Genomic DNA, 25,611 nt, shown 5'->3' with positions numbered 1-25,611 from the left:
TATCGTGCATCCGTGTGTCGTCTATGATCTTGTATTAGCGTTTTATTTCAACAAGTGGTATCAGAGTTGTATCTAGTCCATAAATATATTTTTTGAATTACAATGCATAGTCACATGCAGCTTTCTATTTGTCTTGTTGCTAGGTTCACGGGTGCACACAAGTAGAAGGAGACGGGCGTTATTGTAATTTATGAAGAAAGATGCACAGCTACAGATGTGCTATAGTGGGTTAACTAGTCAGGTAAGCACAACTATAGATGTGCTATAGTGGGCTAACTGGTCAAATAGGCACAACTGCACCCATGTTTAGTCTGGTCACGATAAGGTAGGCAGGACTGGATAGACGCACATGTTTGGCATGGCGGGGTGGGCGAGAGGGTGCCGGCGCGTCAGCTTGGTGCGGTGACATGCACAGAGATGCAATTTCGCGTGACATGTAGTTACCTTTTGTCAACTGGTCTAATGCATGGTGTTTCAGATAAAAAAAAGCGGGTCAGCTCCAACCTATTACCTGCACAAGAAAGAGCAAAGCTAAAGTAAGCTAGGTGGGAAAAAAATTCATTACATGGTCTATTATTCGAATGCATGCATGGTGTATATGGGAAAAATCCTATATGACCCACCCTGCGTCAAAATGTCCGGGTATCACACACTCTTTCTTAGCGATCGAATGAGACGGGCCGGCCCATTAGAACCGTTCCACCGATCCCGGTTTTGGGAACCTGTTGGACGGTTCCACCAGTTTTGGGAACCTTCTAGTAGGTTCCTGAACAGGTTTCTTTTTTTTCTTGTTTTTCTTTCTTTTTTCCTGTTTATTTATTCTTTTCTGTCTTTTTTCCTTTTGTGTTTTTGGAAAAATGTTCTTAAATTTTAAAAATGTTTGATTTATCATACATTGTTCAACATTTCAAAAAATGTTTCCATTTTCAAATTGTATTCAGAAATTCAGAAAATGTCGTGCTTTTGAAAATTTGTTCAGAAATTCAAAAAATGTTCAAAATTTCACAACTTCTCAAATTTTGTTCAGTATTACGAAAATTGTCTCAAATTTATAATAGTATTTAGGTTTTCAAATTTTGTTAGGGAGTTTAAAAAATGTGCATGACTTTTAAATAATGTTTATGTTTCCAAATTTTGTTCTAGGATTCCAAAAATTATTCGCATTTTTTTGCAATTTTCAAAAATTGTCCGTGATTCAAATTTGTTCTGGAGTTTCAAAAAATGTTGGTATTCTCAAATTTTGTTCGGGAGATTAAAAAAAAGTACTCATTTTTCAAAAAAAATCACGTATCCAAAAAAATTGTTTTTCCATTCAAAAAATGTTCTATTTTTCTAAAAAATGGTCGTATTTTCAATTTTTTTGGGGAGTTTAAAAAATTCTTTCCGTTTCCAGAAACTTATCCAACAGATTTCTTCTAGCTGCAACAGGTTGCCCTGGACGATGGCACACCCTATTTTCTTGAGTTTTTATAGACCTTGCTCGAAAGAATGACCTAAAGGGACCAGACCTCATTAAGCCGGTAGGCGAAACAAGCGTCGTGGAGGTGGAAACCATTGATTTATCCAACCGGGTAAATGTTCGTGCGATAACTTTGGGTATTGATGGGGATCTTCTGTGTCGAAAAAATTGATGAGGATCTTATTACCACTGAAAGTAATTTGATTGTTGTTAGGGTTTCTTGTGTTAGGTTTTTTCAATTTTAGCTGGAATGTGCATTGTCTTAGTTACATGCGCAGATTTAATGAACCGAGCAAATTTGTAAGGGATGCAACATATGTGTAGTGCAAGAAGGTTGGTTGATGTTGCTTGAGGTTCGATTTGGATAATAGCTAATGGAACACCTCGATCAAGGCCAAAGTTGCCCGCAACTTCCCTCTATGACGTCCGTTTCATGCGCGTCTAACACTGTTGTCCCCCTGGCAACATCACACGAGGGAGTACATTGTAAAGTACACTCCACATTCGAAGGGTTTCCTCGAAAGCCATGACGCGTTGGCCCCAAGTGCGCGCGGGGCCACCTCTCTGTGGTGTTTTCCGCTGCCCTTACGTGTGCATTTCAAAATGCCCCACAAGGACCAAAACACACAGGCCGGCTACCATGGTGCCCCAGACCGACACTATTTGAAGCACTTCGCGTCAAATTGTCGAGGTAACGCAGAGATGCTCCCAACAGGGCCAGCCCACTTGGGCACTTTGCAGAAGGCTCGTCTCAAATGATATTCTTTCTTTCACTTATGTTTTTTTCTTTTGTTTTTTCTCTAAAAACCGGTAATGGTTTTTTTAACACATCAACAAGTAAAAATTGCAAACTATTTTTTCACGAAATTGCAGAAGTATTGTGTATTCTAGAATGTTCATGGTTTTCTGAAACAAAATATAAAAATGTTCACAAAGTAGAAAATTATTTGCGAATTCAAAGAAATAGTATTAAATCTCAAATATTGTCGAAATATAAAATATTTGAGAAGTTTTTATATTTAAAATATGGCGGCTACTAGGCGCCATCCGAATGCAGAAAAGCAAAACAACATCCGCCTTTTGAACCATGCGATCTGGACGGTCTAGCCGTTAGATGAAAGTCAGCACAACGTGATCTACTCTCTTCTTTCTTCTCGTCGCAGAATGTCGGACACACATCCTCGCCCTGCGTAGCAAGCTTCAGTGGCATCGCAGAACGCCGGCAGCACGCAGCACGGGGAAGCCATTGCGGCCCGAGCCATCATCGCAGCATCGCCGGAGCAGTTTGAGCCGACATGTACACTACTAGGGAAAATCCTAGTAGTAGCGCGGGTTTTGAGGCTAGCAGCAGCGTGGGTGGCCGCGCTACTAATAAGGCGCTACAGCTAACTTATAGTAGTAGTGTGGTCCGTACCCGCGCTACTATTATTGACAATATCAGCAGCGCTTTTACCGAACACGCTACTATTACTTAGTTATAGCGATTTCGCAGTCCCTCGCTACTGCTATATGTTTCATCATTTTCTTTCCTACCCTTTTCCCTTTCAGATACTAGATACTAGGTACTGCTACTAGATATCAAATTCATAAATCATTACTGGGTAGTACTTCCTTCGTTCCAAATTACTCGTCGTGGTTTTAGTTCATACCACGACGAGTAATTTGGAACGAAGGGAGTACTAGATAACAATTTCATGCATAGTCAACATGCATCCTCAAGCAGTACAAGGTCATATCGACGGCGATCATCATATGTAGTTCTAGATGATATTGACGACGATCATCATATGTAGTTCTAGATGATATCGACGATGATCATCATATGTAGTTCTAGATGATATAGCCACACACATATGTAGTTCTAGATGATATCGAAGATGATCATCATCCTCAAGCCTGGGCGATTGGTGTTCCTGATAGTAATTAGGATGGCCTGTCCAACACGAAGATTCTTGCCATCGAGGAATTTCTTCCACCCAACCGAGTTTAAGTGTGTGCAACCATCCGTATTCACGCGGTAAGTACAGGTTATGACGGAGCCCCTTGCAGTAAGGCGTAGTCCAGCTGAGCCTTCTTCATCAGGCTCGATATCATAAATCACAGATATGCTTTGCCAATTTCTGAATAAGAAAAACATATCAATTAATAAATAGCCTCGCAAATAAATACATATGGATTATCTACACTATTAATAGTTTCTTAGATTCTACACTAATAAGCATGTGATCGAACTCTATACTAAAACATATCATCGACTAGATTTCACACAACATACCATATCATTGGACTGTACACTAAGTATTTCATCGGATAATTTGCATTTGTAAGTATAATATAGCATATCATGTCGATCAACCATGGTATTTGTCAGGCGGGTCATGAATGGCACCCCGACAAAGTCAGCACGTGGCGGAATTATGTCCCACATGTTGGACACCTCCTCCTCGCTCAGCCTTGTTCTTTGAGCTACGATGGCTTCATGAAATGGGTCCTCATCATCTTCATCGAGTGGGTCCTCATTATCTTCATCATCTTCATCATCTTCGTCATCTTCATCATCTTCCACCAGGTTGAGATAAATGACAGCCAGCTTGGGTCTTTCTACTCTGAAGGAGAAGTTGATCAACTCACTACCAGTAAGACGCATGCGGGCGACGAAACGGGCCCATCCATCTCCTCCAATCTGCGACATATTGCGTCCTTTCTAGACCTCCATAGTGTACGGCCCCCAGGAGCCTCAAATGTCACAGTGTCTCCTGTCAGCTTGTTGAATTTCAACCACACATTGCATGGGACGATCTGTGTAAAATAAGCAAAATGACACAATGCAGTAATGCCAACACTAAAAATAAAATAGTTGTTGCATTTCATCTAATTTCTTATCTCCGCATGACGAAAACTCGGCTGGAAGTAGATGTTGAACAGCTTGCCAGTTGCAAGGCTGCTGGCGCACCTTGACTTGCACAGTCGACATAGTGGTGGTGGTGGTGGCGCCATTTTTCCTAAAACAATATGAACAAAGGATTAACGATCCACTTCACAGGAAAGAAAAACAGTAGCATGTGATATTTTTGGTTCTTCCGCGAGAAGCAATTTGATGGACAATTATAATCCTAAGATCTAGTAACATATTAGATGACAAGGTACCACCTACATTTTGCCAAAATGTAACTTATTACAAAAAAACAAAAGCAACTACCTATCCACGTACAGAAAAAATAACAATAAAATGGTGCATACTGAATCAACTAAATGAACTAGCCTACTAAATCAACTAAATCAAAATATTCTAAATCAACTAAATCAACTAGCCTACTAAATCAACTAAATCATATCAACTAAATCAAAATGTTGCATATGAACTAGCCTACTAAATCAAAATTATAGCAGGAAGGAGGAGAAGGAGGGGCGACTCGAGGAGGGAGAAGAGAGTAGGACGGAGGAGGAAGGCGGAGCGAGGAGGGGCCGGCGGCCAGTGGAGGGAGGACGGAGGAGGAAGGCGGAGCGAGGAGGGGCCGGCCAGCGGCGAGTGGAGGGAGGACGGAGGAGGAGGCCGGTACCGAGTCCAGCAAGGAGGAGGAGGTGACGGCGGCGCAGAGGGAGGAGGGGCGACGGGGGAGGACCGGCGCTGGGGGTTGAGAGGAGATCTAGTGAGTGTGTGAGTGTGAGTGGATCGAATAGAGGAGAGGGGGGTGGGAGATGAAATGGCTTAGTAGTAGCGCGCTATAGAGAAAGACGTTACTGCTAAACTACCTAGCAGCAGCGCCTTTCACAAAGAAGCACTACTGCTATGTGTCAGCATATAAAAATAGATTTAATTCAATATATCAAAAATACATTGATCATCAACGATCTTTTTGTGTACAATCTGATTTGTCAATATGAGTCCTCACCGGTTTAGGAACCGATGAAGACTCATATTGCGGCCACAAATTCTACACACAGAATTCAATGAAGACCAAGTGCTTGTCAAAGTTTGAGAAGTAACATATTTAAGGTGGTAGAAACTCTCTTCACGGAGCGAGGTGAGACTAAATTTTTGTAGTAAACTTAGCAGTAGCGCTTATTGGTGAAATGCGTTGCTAGTATGCTATGTAGTAGTAGCGCTCATCGTGATAACGCGCTGCTGCTATAACTAGCCTCGCGGCAGCCTCGTGGGAATTATATCAGTAGCGCGTCTTTGAGCGGGGGCACTACTACTATATTTATTTCCGCAGCGAGTTAAGCTTGAGCTCGCTACTGCTAAGTAGCAGCAGCGCCTTATTTTAAAACGCGCCGCTGGTAAGATTTTGTGTATAGGTTTTTCCCTAGTAGTGGTAGTAGTTGAGTCGTGGTCGAAGCATCGGTCGCAGGTGCTGAGCCGCCATCGCAACAACGTCGACACGGCCGAGATGTCATCGCAGCACGGCAGCGCCGTCGCATCGTCTACATGCGGCACATCGACATCCTCGGCTCCTCGCCACATCACCTCCAGCGACGCCGCCCATCGCAGCACTAGTCGTAGTAGTTCCAGTGGCAGCACCACCGGCAGCCCTCCGCGACGACGGGCACCTCTCACAGATCCGCAACCCCTACAAGCATCACCGGCCGGTGCCACTCGCAGTAGCGGCTCACAGCAATGCCACCGTCATGAACAGCTCTGGTGGACTTGGAGCAACCCCGCCGTGGACTGTCGCAACATTGTTGTCGTCGAGCGCCGAAGCACCTGGGATGCTGTCGCAACAGCTCCTGTGGACTTGGAGCAACCCCGTCGGAGACTGTCGCGGCATCATCGTCGTCGAGCGTCGAAGCACGGCCGCTGTCGTAGCAGCTCCGGTGGACTTGGAGCAACCCCGCCGCGGACTGTCGCAACATTGTTGTCATCGAGCGTCGAAAGCACCTGGGCCGCCGTTGCAGCAGCGGTCGCCCGTCTTGCAGAGGCGGAGGCTCTCTCCTCGGGTTCACTTGACGGGGCGCTAGTTGCGTAGCAGATCTTAAGAGAGGCGGATCCATGGCAGCCTGTTGCAAAGCTTGGGGAATCCCCTTGCCGGCGAGAGATTCAATCTGTCCTGACCGCCAATGGGTGGGCTCTGCGGTGCCCTGTGATGAGACGGATATGGCGCTCTTCAGGGCTTCTACCAGCATCTCCTTGGGCAATGGGAGAAAATCCTTATTCTGGCACGACGACTGGACAGGACAGGGCCCTCTGTCCTGGGCCTTCCCGGAGCTGTACAAAATTGCCACCAGGAAGCGGAGATCTGTGATGAAGGAGCTCCACGAGGAGAACTGGATCAGATCGGTTGCCCGTCTTTCATCGCCTACCGACATGCAGGAGTTCATTGCCCTCGCTTCAGTCATCACTCAGGTGGCGTTAAACCCAGACCAGGAGGACTCCATCACTTGGCGGTGAACCCCCAATGGCATATACTCTGCTGCCTCGGCCTACCCGGCCTAGTTCTCTGGATCCTATCCCAGGTTCTCCCCGGCCAAGATTTGGGAGGCACACGCTGAGCCAAAATGTAAGTTCTTCGCCTGGCTTGTGCTCCACGGGAAGATCCTCACGGCCGACATGCTAGCCATTCGTGGCTGGCCGCACGACCCTTGTTGTCCCCTTTGCCTTCGGGCTCCGGAGACGGCCACTCAGCTCTGCAAGGACTGCCCGTTTGCCGCCACAGTTTGGTCTCACGTCCAGGTGTGGACAGGAGAGGACTCTGGGGCCACGCCCACGTTGTCCCCTTCGATGGGGATTTCGGACTGGTGGGATTCGCTCACCACCAATCTGCCCAAGAACGACAGAAGGAGAAGGAGCGGCCGCTTCCTTTACACCATCTGGAACATCTGGAAGGAGCGAAACCGATGCATCTTCAATGGAACTCGCCTCACGCACCTAGAGGTGGCAGCTATTGCCTTCGAAGACATCAAGCAAAGGTCCCTGGCCTTTGGCCGGGCACAAGTGGCAGCCGGTATTGGCTGATTAGTGCCATCGTGTGGTTTTTTTCTAGGGGTTTTTCTCCGGTTTCTCTTCTAAAAACCGGAACACTCTTGTACATAAACCTTATTCTTCTTCTTATATGAAAAGGCAGTGCTCCTGTCGGTTCCTTAAAAAAAATCAGTGACGAAGAAAGCTAGAGAGAGGAAAAGGAAGAAGAAACAAGAACTCGAGAGGAAGAAGAGGAAAGCAACCGCGTTCAATCAAGCGTACCGCAGCATACGTGCAACACAAGGAACGTTCATGAATTAGGAATATATGTAATAAAAACAGAAACAAAGGTGTTCAAAAGAAAAAACATAAACAAAGAAAACCCCAACAATTGGAAACATGAAAGAAAAACCGGAAACATGCACACGGGAAGGAAAGGAAACCAAACCGAGACGTCCGCTTCTCTTAGCTGGACCGGCTGATGCTCGTGTCGTTTCAAGCAAGATTGATCGATCCGTCTCTACTAAACCTAACCGACTCGATTCCGTAGAACCTCGCGAGTCGCGATCGAGGACCTCCGGCGATGAAGAGGCGACGCAGGCGTGCTCCTGCTCCGTCGGAATCGGATATCCAGCGCATTTTAGGTGCCCGCCGTCATCCTCCTCTCTCAATCTCATCTGCACCCTAGCTAGCACATACCTGCCATGCAAGGGGGCGTTCATTATACCAATTCGGGCCTGGACCAACAGATCCGGACACCCTAGGTTAGGTCTGAAGTCTATTTCAACTGGCGGGAACAATTGCCTTCCATTGCTCGAACATCAGTGAATGGGATGCAACAGTTGAGTGTTTGTCTTAGATTTGTCTAAGTACGGATGTACCTAGGTACTGCTAATTTTTGTACGGAGGTAATGCTATCTAGGGTTCGAGGGCTCGCCAAGGGAAGCGAAGAAATATGTTGAATCCTATTCTTTTTTTTCTCGTGGTATAAATCATGCTTGCTTAAGTTTGCCAACTTCTTGTTTGCAGACGAATGTTTCATCCTCCTGTTCGAGACACCCTCTGGCTTTGCACTTTTTCATTCTGCTTTGTCACTCATTAACCGACCAGATTCTATGGAGGTACTATCTATATGTTCTTTCTTCCTTGGTCACTGATGGGCTTGCTTGCTTTCTTTCTCTTGTTGTCTATGTCATTTGCCTAATTTTATGTTTTATCCTCGTCTCCTGCAGGACATATGGTCTTATTTCATCTATGATTGCATGGCAAAACTTGTTAGTGCCTCCTTCTTCCTTTGGTTCCCTGCTTCTGATTTTATTTCCTCATGTTGCTTTTGCAGCCGCAAAATTAATCCTACTACTACTTATCTTGCACCGTTCATGATTACATCATCGTTTTCTATTAATTTTACTTTGTTTTGCGTTGAGGGAGGAACATGAACACATGCTAGTTCATTACATCGCTACTGTTGAGATGTAGTACAGTATATACCTACTGAATTAGCCCCTTCTCCTCATTGAGAACATGATACGATACTTGATTAATTGTTTCTTCTTACCCCTGAACATGCTCATCCTTATTTTATTTCTTCCTCAGGCTATTACGCTGAAAGAGTTTCAAACTTTTGAGGACAAGTCCAGTGCCATTAATCAAAACAGTGGTGTCAACGAAAGGCTTACTCAGATGATCAGGACGTGGATCGGCGGGAAGAAACTGGCAGTTGGAAAGCCTGAATATAAGGAAATTATTGAAGAGAGATTGGTGAGTATAATTAAGTTCCTGGTTTAACTATATTTCTGAACAACTTTGATCGCCATTTTTGCTGCGACTTCTTGCAGAAAATAGACTGCCTGTATAATCCAGCAGTGATGGAGGTGATGTGGGGTATACAGAATTGCATGCCAAGTTTGGTGCCTGGAGAAAAATCACAGCTGGCTGAAGAGGACCGCGTCCCGATGAGTAAGGGATTGCGAAAAGTCTTGAAGCGTTATGACTGTAATGTCAAAACAAAGATTGTGAGTTAGCAAGTTGCCATGGACCAAAATTTTGGATGAAACTTCAATAGAAACATCATGCATGCTTTGCGTCTCTGCTTTAATGATGAAGCAATGTTCTTCGTCTCCAGGTCAGCAAGCAAATTATTGAGATGGCTGCCGCCTTGTTTAAGTGTGATTCGGCTGTGAAGGATAATTCTAGAGCCATGCGGAGGGCAGGTGATACCATTATTGCTATTTCTGGCATCAGCTGTGTGAGGGTTGGAGCTTACTGGAAATTGCAACAGCTCTGAAGATGATATGGTGGCCTGAAGAAGTTGGCGATTCTTGTGCGGTAAAAACTGTAGATACTATTTTTTGAATGTGTTCGCAGCTCCATGCTCTCCCATTTGTTGCAAACTTGTCACTCAGTCTAAATCATGTTTCTTGCAGGTTTCTAAAGATGAGGCAGCAAGACTGGCGAATGATGCCGGTAAATATGATGTCCTGATGAATAAGCATGCTTGCTTGCGAGTCTACGATGAGATGGTGGAGGCTAATGATGTTAGGATCTCGAAAGGAGCACTACTGAGATCATTGGTTGAGCACGAGCCGAGGAAGCATATGAAGCGGAAGAGGCTGAAGAATCCCAGCTAGCTGTGCCTCTTCTTAGTCTGAAGGGAGTTTTTGGTACTCATACTGGTTCTTAGGGTATTATTGAACATAAGATCATCTTGGTTGACTTTATTCCGATCTCAGTCTGAGATGGTCCGTACGAAAATGTGCAGTGCCAATTTAGTTTGAGCCACCCTGTTTAATCGGCTGCCAAGTATTTTGCGTATATCTACTTGAGCTTCAGTGTTTTTTCTGGTCATATGTAATGTCAGATTTTGTTACGTCTAAGTATGTGTTTTATGAAGGATTCGGTACACACTAGTCAGCACTCTCGTTAGAAATCAACATATTAATTTATGAGGCTTCCAGTTTCAATTTACACATAGCGCGACACATAACCTTACATGCCCAATGATTTGCAGTACATTCAACGCACTTTGTGAATTTATATATTTATGGGATCTACTATTTGACATACTTGCCTTAAGCGTATTGTGATTAAATAATCATCAACATTCAGCTAGTGAGACCATCGCCAATGGCCAAAAAAAATGTGTAGATAAGGTGGAATAGATCATAACATATTTCCACAATAATACTACCATCATTTAGCTGTTGAGACAATCACCACCGATATGCAGAGTAAATAAAAATGGAGAGAGAGTATAAATTTAGGCTTGGAATCTGTATTTGGTATATATATACAGAAGAAATTGACATGGAGAAAATGAACTTTTCCGCTCCATCAATTGACAGTCACAAGGGTAATTGCAGTTCTTTTGCTTGATTACTTCCACTTCAAGTAACATTTTCTTTTTTTGAGAAACTCCACTTCAAGTTACTTGAGTTCATGAATTTGCTCTCTTTAGATCATCTTCAACAGATGCACTATATAAGCCGCGCGCTGAAAAGGTAGGCGCGTGCGCGATCAAAAATAGCGCTCCAACAGTAGTTGTAAAATAGAGCACACACAAAAACGAATCTGCAAATTTAGCGCACGCGGGCTGCGAGGTTGCAAATTTGAGGCGCCGGCTTGTGCGCGTGGGCAGTTGCATGTGGGGCCGTCGGGTTGGGCGCTGTGTTTTTGTGCAATAACGCTATTTCAGCGCTGCAAAAAAAAAATTAGCGCGTCGTGCTAGCCCGCATCTGTTGGAGATGCTCTTAGACAATGCAGCTCCAAGTACTGCAGCCCACCCCCAACAAGTTCACATATATCATTTCTGTGCAAGTTTGCCATCTTTAGAAGTCACAAGGGACTACTCAGTGCAAGTTTGCCACACTTTTAGAAATTCTGCTACTTGTTCATGTATTTGTCCAACAAGTTCCTATCATTTCTCTACCCGCACGGAGAAGAAGTTGTTTTCGGGAATTTGAGTACTTGAAACAAAAATGCAAATTATTTTATAACTAAGGAGTTGAAGGCCATAATTTGTGCGGACACTATGAATCTTGGTAGGATCATGGCACTCATCTGACGTTATAATAGTTGTACTAGTAGAATTGCAAGAAGAAATTGAACACACTGGCTTGGTTTGCTGCATAAGGCAGCAGTGACAAGAGTGATGCAGTTTATCCAATGGAAATGCACATCCAAGGTACTCAACAATAATCATACTCGATCACATATATAAATCCAAGAATGCATGCAAAGTGTCCAAGATTTTCGTTAGGAAGGTACCTGATTAATTCTACCATGGATCAATTGGACATACTAGCTCAGTTAGCCAATTAGGCACTCGCAGTGTCGCTGCGCGCTCCGTCACTGTCGCTTCCTAGTGGCTCGCCCTCTCCGGCCGACGTCCTCCAGGTTGTTCGCCGTCGTGCCCTCGGAGCTCCCGCGGTGGTTGCTCTTGCACACGAAGTACACCACCACCTGCGCCACCTGCCCCGCCATCACCGCCAGCCACAGCGCCGCCGCCATCACCATCCCCGCGGCCACCCGGAGACACACGCCGAGGCCGATGCTGTTGTCCACAACCAGCGCCCCGAAGGCCAGCTGCACGGCCACGATGCACCCGTCGAGCGTCCAGAGGACGGGGGCCGCGGCCCAGAACTTGCCGGCGAGGAGCTCGTCGCTCACGTGCATGCTGCGGAAGCCCCAGTCGTCCTCCAGCACCAGCATCACGCAGGCGACGCGCCACACCGCGCCGATGTGCGCCGCTCCGGCGAGGTATGCGGCGCCGGCCAGCAGCACCGCCGTCCGCGGAAGCTGCACGCCGATCTCCTCACCCGGAGCAGCGGCGGCGAGAAGGTGGTGGTGCGCGAGCCAGGCGGCGGCGCCGAAGAGGGCGGTGTAGCCGAGGAGGAGGAGGAAGGCGTCGAAGGTGGTGACCACGAGGCGCCAGCCAACCTTGAGCGCGCGCGCGGCTCTGCGGGAGTTGCCTTGGAAGGTCGACGCGTGGCCGCTGGCGAGGAACCTGGGGACGGTGCGGAGCTCGTGGGCGATGGAGCGGGCGTCGCGGTCGTCGACGAAGCCGTAGCGCGGGGCGGCGGAGTGGACGAGGTAGGCGGCGAAGCTGAGTGACGGGAGGACGACGCAGAGGAGGCAGGCGGCCTCTACGAGGAAGAAGGAGCCCCAATTCGCGGCGAGGCGGACGGAGCCGGCGCCGGCGTCGGAGGCAGCGACTGCGCGAGAGAGGAAGGCGCGGGAGATGGCGACGTGGGCGAGCCTGGACAGGGAGAGCCCGACCAGCTCGCCGGCCATGGAGGCGAAGCCCGGGCGGCGGGCGCGGATGAAGACAAAGGTCTCACGGCATATGCCGGCGAGCCCAAGAGCCCCGAGAGCGGCCCCATCTGGGCCCCGCTCCATGGACGAGCTGCTGGCTGCTGGCTGCTGCTGAGGAAGAGAGAGGAGAGGAGCTCAAGCAAAGGGATGGACTGACCAACAGAAAAGGCACACGCGGCCCTATATACACATTTTTTAGAAGAACGCCATACATACACATGTTTGCTCAATTTCAGTTAGTAGTCTACTTGATTTGTTTTAAGCAATCTCAGTGCGCTACTATTATATGTATATGAGACTAATTAGCCCAAACCTGTTTTAAAAGTGTACAAATTTAGCTAAAGGTGACCACAATTTTCAACTTCAATGCATTGGAACTTTCAACTTTATAATGCATTGGTCATACATAAATACTGTTAATAATATCAGCAAACGAACATTCTGTTGTGCTTCCAGACATGTTTGAACTCCCGAAAATTTTGTACATTCAAAAAGGGAAGCGAGACGGGTGCGAATGATGGTTGAAAGTTGATCAAAAGCATAGACAAAGTGACAGAACTTATGAAGAGATGATCCGTGTGTGATCCATATGGTCCATGTGTCATATTTTCCCGGCGAATGGGTCTTCTTAGAGCATCAGCTTCTAATGACAGGCTCCACAAATGCCCCCTATACGTCTAGGTGGACGGCCTAGACAGTGACCGGTCACAAAATCACGATCCAGCCGCACCCTCAAACCGATTCTATATGTCGAAGCTCATTGACACCGCTCGCATCCAGCCCATATCTAGGGCGGATAGGCGAGGTCCGGGCGCGCCTGCCACGTCAGACAGACAGACCGGACCCACCTCAAATTTCACCTAATTGACCAAGTCCATCAAATCCGCCGTCCTCCTTTCGTGTCTGTCCATCATTTCCCGCGTGAGAGGTGCCGCCGTCCTTCACCCTTGCTTCCCCATCCGCGCCGCCGCTCCCATCAACTGCCCTAGATGTCATCGCCGGTTACCCCGCCCTTCAGCGCCATCACGGATGATGTCTCAGCATCGTCCATGGGGGTCCCGGCCGTGGGGATGAGCTGCAAGGCAGAGAACGTCGCCCGAAGGGAACGATGAAGGAAGCAGTGCGGATGGGAAGTTCTGGTCAAGTAGGTTGTGGACATTGATGAGGATGTGTCTGCTGCGCCCGCCTGCCCCACACGCGTCCACGCTGCCACTGACAAGGAAGCCACCATCTGCTCCACCCGCGACTGACAACAATCCGACTTCCTAATGGGCGATTCCGGACGGCTAGACGCAGCCAGAGGTGCCGGAGACAGTGTTCGACTCGCCTCAGCTCCAATGGATACGAACAACCATGGGCACCACCGACACTCGGCCTGCCCAGGTCCTATTCGACACAAGGTTGCAGCAGAAACATTACGTCTTTTGCTCCATTTTGTATTGCTTGTTTCATTATTCACTATGCCATTTGATTATTTGGAATCATGATCATTTTAGGACAATTTCCTATCGGACATGATCAATAAAGGTCAAGAACCTATGAAGCCTATGGGATACGACTTTGGGGGGGGGGGGGGGGACCAATATAAAAACTTCAAAGATACCAAATGCAAAATGTCCGACATTCACAACTTGTGATGATGTTTTCAAGCTCTTGACATCACCACGTGATATTTCCTTTCCACAAAAAAAATCTTGGCGCAAAAAGTACGACTATATGCATATTCTAAAGAAGGAAACGTAAATTTGTGGACACTATTCACTTCTCAAAGTGCAGCCATTTGTTAATGTGAAGGACCCTTGTAGCCCTATTCTGGCACCAATCAACGTATGTTTACAAGTCTGCATTGCTTCTTTATGGAGCAATCTCCATAAGGAAAACATTTCGGCATCCAAATTTCAGGTGCATATATATATATATATATATATATATATATATATATATATATATATATATATATGACCATGCCCCCGGCTCAGGTAGCCGTCTGTGGCACACGACAGTGACACGACCGGCAGGGCACGTATGTGACCGATCCCACATGTATGACCGCGTTGCCACTAGTATGGCCGGAAAGCCCATATTCATTCCACTACAATGAGGCCAACTCCACCGCGCGATCCTATTTTATCCGGTCCCGTTCGTTTGGGGCAAAACGGACAAATCAGGCGGCCCAACGCGCGACGATCCAGACCTATCTGATCCGTTTTGTATCCGGGCCGACCCATTTCGAGCGCAAACTTGCGCTGGGTTTGGGTCGCGGCGGACAGCGAACGGACGCTTCGAGCGTCCGCGTCGGGGCCGTGTGGCAGGCGGCCACCTACCTCCCACCTGTCAACATAAATGCGCACAGGCGGGTGGCCCCACCTGTCATCCGCATAGCTCCGGGTCGTCGTCCTTCTTAAATGGGAAGCCGTGGACCGGTCGTCGTCCACACTTTCCACTCTGGCCCCTCTCTGCCCCCTCGAAACCCGACACCCTCGAAACCCTAAACCGCTCCCCGTCGTCGACCTCGCCGGCCGGTCGCAGCCATGGGCCTTTGGAACTACAGCCGCAAGGGGAAGCACGACCGCGAGGTCGGCTCCTCCTCGGGCCGTCGTCGCGGATCCGTGAAGAAGGAGGATCCCGAGTCACCGCCGCGCTCCTCCCGTCGAGCCCCCGCGGACGTGTGCCGGAGGTACTGGGAGATGAGGACGCCGGTCCCGTGGAGCGACGTCCACCTCCCCAACGGTTGGCACCTCTCCGCGGACCAGGTCACCATTCCACCAGTGCCAGCGAGCGGCCGTGCCCGGCGCGATGAGATCGCGCGTCGCCGCCGCCTCCTCCCCGACGACCTGTAATACGACCACAAGTACGCCCCCGACTCCCCGTTGTGGGACACATGGCTCCAGGACGAGCACGACACGCGTCGTGCGTCGTACTTCGCCGGCATGGTGTCGGGGCCGCGGCGGCCACGTGCAGAGGCGCGCGGGCGTATGCGGGTGCGCGGCCTGACGCCCACGCCGTCGCCTTCCCCGTCTCCTTCGCCACCTCCACCTCCTCGCATGACAGCGGAGGAGGAGGCCCGTCTCGTGCAGCGTGTCATGGAGGACTCCATGAACACGCATGACGAGCGGCAATGGGACGGCCTGGAGGAGGCCATGGCCCTCTTTGCCGTCGGCGACGTCGCCTTCCCGGAGCTGCAGCTGGCGGCCGTGACGGAGGACACGATGGAGGAGGAGCCGCCGGCCGCGTTCCAGGAGCTGCTGGGCCAGGGGTGGGGCTGGTCCTGCACTGCTCCGGAGATGGGCGCCGACGTGGGCGTGAACTGGTGCGCCACTACGCCATGGTCACCGGAGCGGGAGGCCTCGCCACGGGAGGAGGTGGTGCAGGCACCTCCGGCCTTCCAAGCCGCCCCCGTCTACCACGCGCCGCCGGCCCACCTGTGGACGCCACCGGCCTACGTCGACCTCGTCAGCGACGATGACAACACCGGTGACCAGTGAAGACGGCGACGGCCACGGCACCGGCGGGTGCAGCAGGAGCGCGCGGGAGGCTTTTTTATTTTGTTTTTATGTTAATTATAAAACTGGACCGTTTAAGTGGACTGAGAAACTGAGCCGTTTTGTGGCCGTGACCCCTATATATGTTTTATGTTTTTTTAAATGTGCTTATTTACTTTTTTAGTCATTTCATTCTAGTTTTTATATTTTTTTTATTCACGTCCACCCCGGACATGATTTGGGGTGCGGCCGCGCGGTGGGCGCACGCACGACCCATCGGACAAAGCCGGACACGGTGAACCCATCGGCGTCCCAAATGGACAAAATTCGGCCAATCCGGACATCCGTTTGGGGTCGTGCGGTGGAGTTGGCCTGAATGAAGCTCTTTTTTTTAATGTGATGAAGCCTCTTTTGTGACGTCGCAAGTGATGCACTGTGCCGGTGTAAACTGGGCTTGGAACGACATCTGGTCTCGGCTAAACACAAGCCCAGTGAGGCACGTGATGCGATGATAATGATACCCGGCATCGACGGTCATCACGCTAGCTGCTCACAAAACGGAGCCGACCGGCCTGTGATAGCACGCGTGGACGGCGACAGTTTGGAGGCTAAAAATGCCATCCCCTTTTGACTACCTGCATCACCCAGTGACCCAGCTTTCCTGTCGTCGATAAAAGACTTGATGCTGCTCTACAGATCCTTGTGCATTCAGTTACTGCTACTTGCCATGCTTCACCAGCAGAATGACCGACCATCAACTGTTTATTTTGCAAAACATCAATGCACATTCGGTTTCGGATAGATTCAGCTGGAGCTCAGCATATGATCTGAAACTTCATGCAAGACAATACTACAGCTTAACCACAAGCAAACACATCATAGATAGGTAGAAATAAAAACAAGGCATCACCAGAGGCCAACTTTTGTGTTTGGAACGGTAAAATTTGACCACTTAGTCTCAAATCACAAATTCATGGTATTGCCACACGCAAACATATCATAAATAGATAGAAATAAAAAGAAGGCATCACCGGAGGCAATCTTTTGGGTTTGGAATGGTAAAATTCGACCAATTAGTCTCAAATCATAAACTCATAGTACTTCTGAAACGACACCACGACAACAGCAACCAACCTTCCAGGAGGACCTCCTAAGCTTCTGCTGATCAGAAACCTCCTGTTTCAACCGACGAATAACGATCATATTATGAAAGCTAACGCGAGATCCAAAGTTTTTTTTTTAAATGTCCAGGCTGAAACGAGGACTCTGAATCTGGCGACAGCTTCAGGGCCCCTCTTGCTGTTGTGGAGGCTCTTGCCACATGTAGGTGCCGGACGGATGGCCCTGCTCTTGTACCTGAGGCTCTTGCCACACATAGGTCGACGGGCCACCATACACCATCGACGCACCTGCCACCTGCTGCTCCGGCGCATAGTAGTACGGGTATGCACCAGCTTGAGCCCCCATGGGCTGCTGCCCCTGCCCGGCCATAGGAAGCAAGAACCCTTGCTTCGTCTCTTCACTGGCAAATAAATCCAGCAAGAAGTCGTAAATGTCAGTCCTAGCCACAGCAGCGGCGATGTCACTCCTCTGCAGGATCCGGCGCTTGTCCTCCTTTGTAACCATCCATGACCTCATCGTCATCTCCAGTGTGAACATCTCGCATGCTTTCGCGAAGAGCGCCGGAGCCTCTGCCGAGATCATGCGGACATCCTCGTCGGCCTTCATGATCTTCCTTATCCTAGTGAGTGGCAGGGGGTGGTTCTTGATGTCAGTCGCCTGCTCCATCTCTGACCGTTGCTCGGCCCAGAACTGCTGGAGCTGCCTCTGGCGCTGCTGCTGGAGCTGCAGCTGATACTCCTGCGACTGCTCGTACATAAGCTGCTCCTGAGCACTGAGCTGAGCTGGATTGCCAGGGAATGGTCGTGTTGGCTGTGAACCAGCAGGAGTGACAACACCCATCGGTACCATGTGCACTGCTTGATCTTGCTTGCCCGAAAATCAATGGTCTTTCCGGCACTGTAAAAAAAGAATGAAAATCACTATTAATTAGATCAATTATAAAGTAAAACAATGTGAAAAAAAATTGCAGCTCAATCATAAAGTAAGAAAATCTTTAAGACAGTCAGATAGTGCTAGCCTCTAGGTTACAAAATAAAATTTTGTGCAGAGCCTTTAGATGATTGTGAACATTTGTGGCTCTCTTAAAAGATCAGTTTCAAACAGAGTGCATTTCATTGTTAGGATCCTCGCAAAATCAAATATAATTATTTGCTAGTTCAGAAACTAAGATCAGTGCACCAGAGCAGACATAGTTAAAAATATGCATGCACAGCCAAATATACACCAGCAAAATCAAACAAAGTAAACGGTTGACAAAGATCAGTGGAATAAATCTGGCTACAAAGGCAACTGAGCCATTCTACAGCAATGTAAGCCACCACAAACTTGGCATCTTGTTTTCTGTTACATCTTAAGTGCAGTGCCCAAAAAGAGAATGACCTCTGGATAACATATAAGATGTGTTCCTATAACACATAAACAGCTTAGATTGCACAAGCAATCGATAGTGATGATAATGTGGTTTCTAACTCCAGGCATGCCCCACAGGTGCTCCATAAAGCATATATAGCTAGAGAGTGGATAACTCAGTTGAATATTCCCACCAGATGGTTTCAAACAAAGAAAAAAAAAAGAAAAGTAGATGGAGGCAAGGGTGGGAACTGATCAAACGCAGCTGGATAATAGAAAAACCATATTCGCATCATAGACATGTTAAGAACATAGATGAATAAGTTTATTCAAAGAAGAGATACGAATACCAGCAGTGAACATGAATATACAGACAGAAATAAATAGAATATCTGAATCATGGTAAACCATTCCAACTATATATTCATGATATATAAAGATATTTTATTCATACATATTAAGATGCATATTCTGGTATGAGTATCACCATCCGCACTCGTATCCCCTACAAAGGTGGCATCATTATACGATCGAGGTTTCCAAAACCCCAACCTCCCAATTCATCTAGTAGATCCCGTGGGACCGTTTCGATCGATAGTTGAATACCAAGAATAAGATTTGAGATTGATAGTAATACAGATCTTAGGGTCGCGGTCATCCTACAACCCAAACATATGCTCACCTGAGAAGAATCGTAACTATCAGATCATGGCAACCATCGATTTCTATACCTACTGGCATCAGCGATGAATTTTTGTTAGATCTATAACCTCCTAATTATAAATTCAACGGCTGCTAACACCATATTGATATTTAGATCTAGAATTCTAGAGAATGGCCATTGCGGGCGGCGCTGGATCACAAAGATCTAAAATAGTTTGTACCAAACCAAATGACTAGACTTATGCAATCCAAAAAATACTGCATAACTAGATTGACATATAAGTGAGAGAAATCAAACAGGCTTGTACATACCCGTCGAATACAGAATTCTTGTGCACCTCAGAAATTATCTTTCGATTAGCACAAAGCTCGGCAAAGAAAACTGTATTTATATACCTTGATGGGGAGAGCGACAAGATGGTACAGCTGTAGAACATGCGTGATTTATACATATTAATATGGAAATCAATTAAAGATATGGGCTGTCAAGATATGCATGATTTCCCTTTTTATAACTTTCTAGAGGTTTCCGGAAGTATAGTTTGATACATTTCCCAAGCATTGATTCGCCATACTCCGCGATAAAAGAATCACATTTATTACCAAAGATTCGCAACATCTTTGTTTTTAGATTTTCTAGGCAGATCCGCTTTAATCCCAGTGATGGGCACAGGTGTGGTACCAAGCTGTATATGACTGCACGGTTCCGGGTTTTTTTCAGAAAGCGTTAGATGAGAAACTTGAGTTGCTAATGTAATGGATAATAAACAAAGTAGTACATGATGTATACAGATGATGATAATAGAAATGATTACCTTGGCAGAGCACTAACTTTTGCAGCGTTCTTTAAATTCTAAAGTATGTTCTTTTCTTGATAATCAACCTGTTCTTCTTCTCCTCCCTCTATTGAGCAAAAGGATCAACACCAGGCTCTATCACAGACAAATATCCAATAGAACAGTAATATATTGAGCAAACAGGTTTGAAAACGAATACATTTCACAACAAATTACATTGTTAGATTCAAGTGGTCATAAATGAAAACAGCATCTGATATTTAAAAATAAACAGTGTACATAAGAAGAAGCACGCGGGCTGTTAAGCACTGATGTCATCACATGATAACCACTATGTGTACTCAGCACTGGGAAAGCTCGGGAAGATTAATAGTCTTGCCACGAAATAAATAAATAAATTCACCAGCAGTAGATAGAGAAGACATGTTGCTTACCACCTGTGATTCTGGCTTCAATGATTGGATTGTCTCTATCGTCATTAACACGATCATAGCCATAAGTCCGCTTCCACGAAGAAGTTTTGCTCATCGCATTCACGCTTGTTCTTCTTGCGTTAATAATCCCTGCAAGTATGTTTGTTTTACAGAAAGATTCAAGTTTATACACTTCCAATAAAAGGCACTCATAAAGCCAGCAAAAGGAACAAGTTCACCTTTTGAATTTCGACTTTGCACAATGCTCCTACTTAGTAGGATGCCTCAGCCTCGGTAACTGGAATAGCTTCCCTGCCTTTCCCATTCTGCAATATACCAACAACCATTGTATTCCATAGCAGTAAATCCTTGACACGGACACCATTGAAGAGTTTCCTGACATGCTTCAAGGAACCTAACTTACAATACATGTCAATGAGAGCAGTGGCAACAATTATATCATCCTCAAGCCACGTTTATATACCAGCACTTGGATTTGGGTGCCCTGCTCCATCAGAGCAATACACAAGCTCCATCTCAGCACCCTTGCAAAGGTGAACTCCGTTGGAAGAACAACATTTCGCAGAGCCATCACAAAGAGGCCCAGAGCTTGCTCCATTAAACCACTCCTGGCATACACAATATCATCACATTACATGTTTCTGAGTCCGACCTTGTTGGTTAATCCCTCGAAAAACCTAACGGCATCAGGTAGTCTGTGAGACATGGACAACATGCCGATAAGAGCACTGTAAACGACAGAATTTGACAGAGTCCTGTTTTGATTCGGAGGGCCAAGAGCTGGTAACCCTTAGCCAAATCCTTGACATCTGTGCACATGGGAAGCACCGTTGAGTTGGCACACTGCATTTGTCGACCAAAAAGCCATGGCTTCTAATCAACCGGATACACTCCAACGCTGCATTGCTATGGCTATCATCTTTTGTATCCTGACATGACAGAATTCACTCAAACGATGGAGAGCAGAGCCGATGGCCGATGAAACGATGGAAACGGTGAGGCCTACCTCACTCATCCGGTGCACAAGCCGGAATGCCTGGTCGGCACGTCCACTTCCAGCGTAGGCAGAGATCATCGAACTGTATTGTAGGCAACGGTGCCCCTGTGAGGCATTCCATCGAACAGCCTAAGCGCGGCCGGGAGGTCACGGGAGGAGGATGCTGTGTGAGAGAAGCGGCTGGCTGCTGCGGCGCTTGCCGCGTGGGTTAGCAGGGCGACGGCGGAAGGGGTGCTGCCAAGGGGGGAGTAGGCGGCGGCGAGGCAGCTGCGGAGAGCATGGGGTGTGCCGCGGGCGCGATGGGGAGGCGCTTCCTGGCAGATTTCACATCTTGTACACTGCAGGGCATGGAGATTTCAGCAAAAGCTTTGCGATTTCACATGTACTAGCGCTGAACCGGCGCACGCATGACGCACCCGTGACTGATTTCCTCTGTATTTTGTCGAAATAAGCAAGAAAACAACATATTTCTTTTGTTAATAAAACAATGCCTATGCGTTGCAACAGGATATAAATATTATAGTATATTAGCTTGTGATTTACCTGCACATAATATGCGATTGTGTAAATCGATGTTCATCAAATTCCGCCCGTGTTTTACCTTATATTTCGATCAAAAGTTTGGTAAGTACATTAAAATGAAATTGGTTCAAAAGATAAATAAATGAAGGTGATTGATTATATTAAGAAGGGAGAGAGGGATTTGGTGGAATAGTTGTTGTATTGCTTGAGGCTCGTGGACATATATATATAGGAAGTACAATGATCTACTTGGGGTACAAGACAAGCCAGAACAAATCCTAGTCTATCTCGTCTTTCCTAATAAACATTATACTCAACAGATTATCATAAGAGTAAGGTTTGGACGAAGTGGTAATGGAAAGAAAGGTGAAACCGGAACTTTACATTCTTTTTAAGTAGTAGAGATTTCTTTTGGATTATTTTGAGGGATTTTTTTTAGGGATAGAGATTTCTTTTGGATTACTATTCACCTGAATGCATAGTGCTGATTTACTGTTTATTGTTCCGGTTTATTCGATTGTATTGTTCTGGGTTACAATGCAGGTACTTTTCCGGTTTATGATTTGGGTGGGTTAATGTTCTCTTTTTATTCCGGTATTGTTCCGTTTCACTGGTTTGCTGTTCCGGGTCGAGGGAGGAGTCCCAGTTTTTTTGGATCTTTTTATATTTCTTCTGGATTACTGTTCACGTGAATGCATAGTATTGCTTTACTCTTTTTTAGTTGTTTCAGTTTATTTGGGTGTATTTTTCTGGTTTAAATTTTTGTTACTGTTTCGGTTTTATGGTTTGTGTTGGTTAATGTTTCCGATTTTTTTTATGTTGTTCCATTTTACTGGTTTTACTTCTCCAAATTATTTGGAATTGTTGTTTCAGTTTATTTGGGCTATTGTTTCGGTTAGTAGTCCTGAGTTTATTCGGATGATGTTCCGCGTATTTGTTAGTGCACTTTTAATTGCTGTTATGTTGTAAAAATAGGCAGTAATCAGTTAAGAACTTATTTTTTCCATGAATTACTGTTCATGCAAATATATAGTTCGGGCCTACTGTTTTTGTGCCCTGGTAGCACTATCATCGGAAAGGATCAAGAGACGATTGAGGCGGTTCTGCATCGGTACGCCGATGTTGAGAAATGATGTATAGAAAATTCCCTAACGAGACATGCCTGACGTCTGATTCCTTCATCTTGTGCACAAGTTGGACTGCCTTGACTGCAGATCCACTTTCAGCATACCTAGAGATCATCCAGTCATAGGCGCCTGTGTAATCCATGTGAGACCCTTCACCGAATAGCCTACACATGGCGGGAGTCGGGAGGTCACGAGATTAGAGTAGTATGCAAGGATGATGTTGTGCGAGAAATGGTTGGCTGCTGCGATGCTAGGAGAGTGGATTAGCATGGGCAATGGTGGAAGGGGTGGTTCAAAGGTGGGAGCAGGCGTCTCGAGGGGACTTGTGTTGTTACATTGCTAGAGTGTTCAACAAATTTGGCTTATTGTTCAATATTACTTCCATGACTACGTCTCGAGGGGACTCGTCTTGTAGGAGTAATTCTTACCAAGGGGCATACTTAGTCCTATGAAGAATACACTTAGAGGACCATTGAGGTCAAGTGAAGTCAAATGGAAGTGAAGGAACTTACTAGGTCAACATGACACAAGAGGGAAGAAAAAAAATGAAGTTGAATGAAGAGCTCAAAAACAAAGAAGCTCGCTAAAAACTAAGGCTCAAGAGGAAAAGGCCACGAAGGTGGCGGGATGTGAGGGCTTGGTCCGTCATGATCTATGGACTCTAACACAACTTTCGGCAATATGTGACTTCCTCTTGCCTTGCTCCCCTAACCCTAAGCGGCTGAACTCTTCCCTCCAAACTTCACACATGAGTCCCTGGATTCGCCTCCCCTCTACCCGCCGCTCCAGCGGTCGGTGGCAGGGCGGGGAATCCTGGTGCCTCTACTTCAGCTAATAGTTTAGGTTAGATTTTTTGTCCTTGTAGGTGCGGCGCTCGGGCGGATGGCGACACTTCTTCTTTGAATTTGTCTTTCGGGCTCCTATTCTCCTCAAGTTCGTCCATTTGGACGTAGTGGGCGGAGCTTTGGCGTAGATTCCTGTCGTCTCTTTGGGGTGGTGAGGTTACGGTTTCTCGTCATGTGGCGAGATTTGGTGCCAGGTGCTTCACATCTATGCAAGGGTTTAACGACGACAACTGCGGCTCCAGTGTGTTGGTTTTAGGGGCATGCGCATGAATACTTCCCATCTGCATCGACAAGGTCAAGCCTGCTCCGGTAGGGGAAAGGCAACAGTGGCGCGTCGACAACTCATTTTGGCGGTAGTAATAGTCGTTCGCTGGTCTTGGAATCTCAATGTGATTTTTATTATGCTGAGATTCTTTGTACTTCCAATGAACTTTTATAATAGATCTGATTCTTTTTGCAGTAAATTCTCTATGGACTTGTCCCCTCTCTTAGGGTGTGTTTGGTAGTATGTATGGACCTAGCCTAGTTGTTCTTCTCTCATCCATGCCGAGTGTAGACATGCTAAGTCCATGCAGTTGCCCTTGTTTGGCAGTGATGTGCGCTGAGACATGCTGAGATGAGACTTTGTTTGGCAGCATGCATGTGTTTAGACATGCTGAACATTTTGTTCATCAAGGACCCAACATGCATTTGGTCTGGTGGGTGGGGACGAGGGTCAGGGACAGCATGGCTGTCTCCATGCACCCTGTCTGGGGTGCATGAGATGGGCATGGCTGAGTGCCCTTTTATGCATTAGATGGGCATAGCTCAAGTGAGCCCATGCACTCCATCAAACAATCAAAAGTGGGTCGGATTGGAAATTTTTACTCTCATGCACCCTCCATGCACCCTATCAAACACACCCTTAGTTCATCAAGGACCCATATCTCAAAGATTACCTACCCTATCCCTCCCACCTACCACCACAAGGGCGGGTTGGTGATTCGTTAAGAACTTTTATCATATATAAGCACTCTGTTGGCATGCACTCCATTCACTCACGCTTGGATCAAAGTAAGGGGCGGGCACTAGAGCTCCAAAAGTCATCAGAGTGCCCTTAGGATCAAGTCTAAGGAGTCTTCAACAACTCAGACCGACGTTAAGAAATAGAAGTAGGTGATATTTGGAGTCTCATATGACTCAAGCCTACAACAAAACCTCCATTGATGTCTTTCTAACATAGGACTTAGGTAGTACCCCGTTGAGGTGACTAAACGTATTAAAAAAGCGTCGAAGTGTCCTTTTTGATCATTTTTTTCTAAAAGACACCCAAAAGGCATCTTAGATCTGATAATAATAATCAAGAAAATAAATACAATGGAAACTTGTACGCCGTGTGTAATTGTGACGCCCCCGATTCAATCATACACTAATCATGCACGCAAACGTGTACGATCAAGATCAGGGACTCACGGGAAGATATCACAACACAACTCCAAAAACATAAATAAGTCATACAAGCAACATATTACAAGCCAGGGGCCTCGAGGGCTCGAATACAAGTGCTCGATCATAGACGAGTCAGCGGAAGCAACAATATCTGAGTACAGACATAAGTTAAA

General features: G+C 46.7%; 2 protein-coding genes across 2 annotated transcripts; one reads left to right on the top strand and one right to left on the bottom strand.

Annotated features, from left to right (window-relative positions):
• Positions 1-7,689: 7,689 nt before the first annotated feature.
• On the top strand, positions 7,690-10,231 carry LOC123161676 (probable nucleolar protein 5-1). Its single transcript, XM_044579493.1, has 7 exons — positions 7,690-8,002; positions 8,388-8,479; positions 8,591-8,632; positions 8,955-9,119; positions 9,197-9,373; positions 9,484-9,686; positions 9,785-10,231. Exons 1-6 carry the CDS (start codon positions 7,942-7,944, stop codon positions 9,643-9,645), a joined length of 699 nt encoding a protein of 232 aa, XP_044435428.1. The 5' UTR covers positions 7,690-7,941; the 3' UTR covers positions 9,646-9,686; positions 9,785-10,231.
• Positions 10,232-17,185: 6,954 nt separating this feature from the next.
• On the bottom strand, positions 17,186-21,890 carry LOC123162517 (nuclear transcription factor Y subunit C-4). Its single transcript, XM_044580297.1, has 4 exons — positions 21,526-21,890; positions 20,520-21,448; positions 20,104-20,220; positions 17,186-18,172 (listed from the first exon to the last, which is right to left on the bottom strand). The coding sequence occupies exon 4, from the start codon at positions 18,122-18,124 to the stop codon at positions 17,438-17,440; it is 687 nt and encodes a 228-aa protein (XP_044436232.1). The 5' UTR covers positions 18,125-18,172; positions 20,104-20,220; positions 20,520-21,448; positions 21,526-21,890; the 3' UTR covers positions 17,186-17,437.
• Between the last annotated feature and the right edge of the window lie 3,721 nt (positions 21,891-25,611).

Source organism: Triticum aestivum, chromosome 7B (assembly GCF_018294505.1).
Source record: "Triticum aestivum cultivar Chinese Spring chromosome 7B, IWGSC CS RefSeq v2.1, whole genome shotgun sequence".
Taxonomy (NCBI): domain Eukaryota; kingdom Viridiplantae; phylum Streptophyta; class Magnoliopsida; order Poales; family Poaceae; genus Triticum; species Triticum aestivum.
The sequence above is the reverse complement of the archived record's forward strand: the minus strand, read 5'-3'. Positions and strand labels throughout refer to the sequence as shown.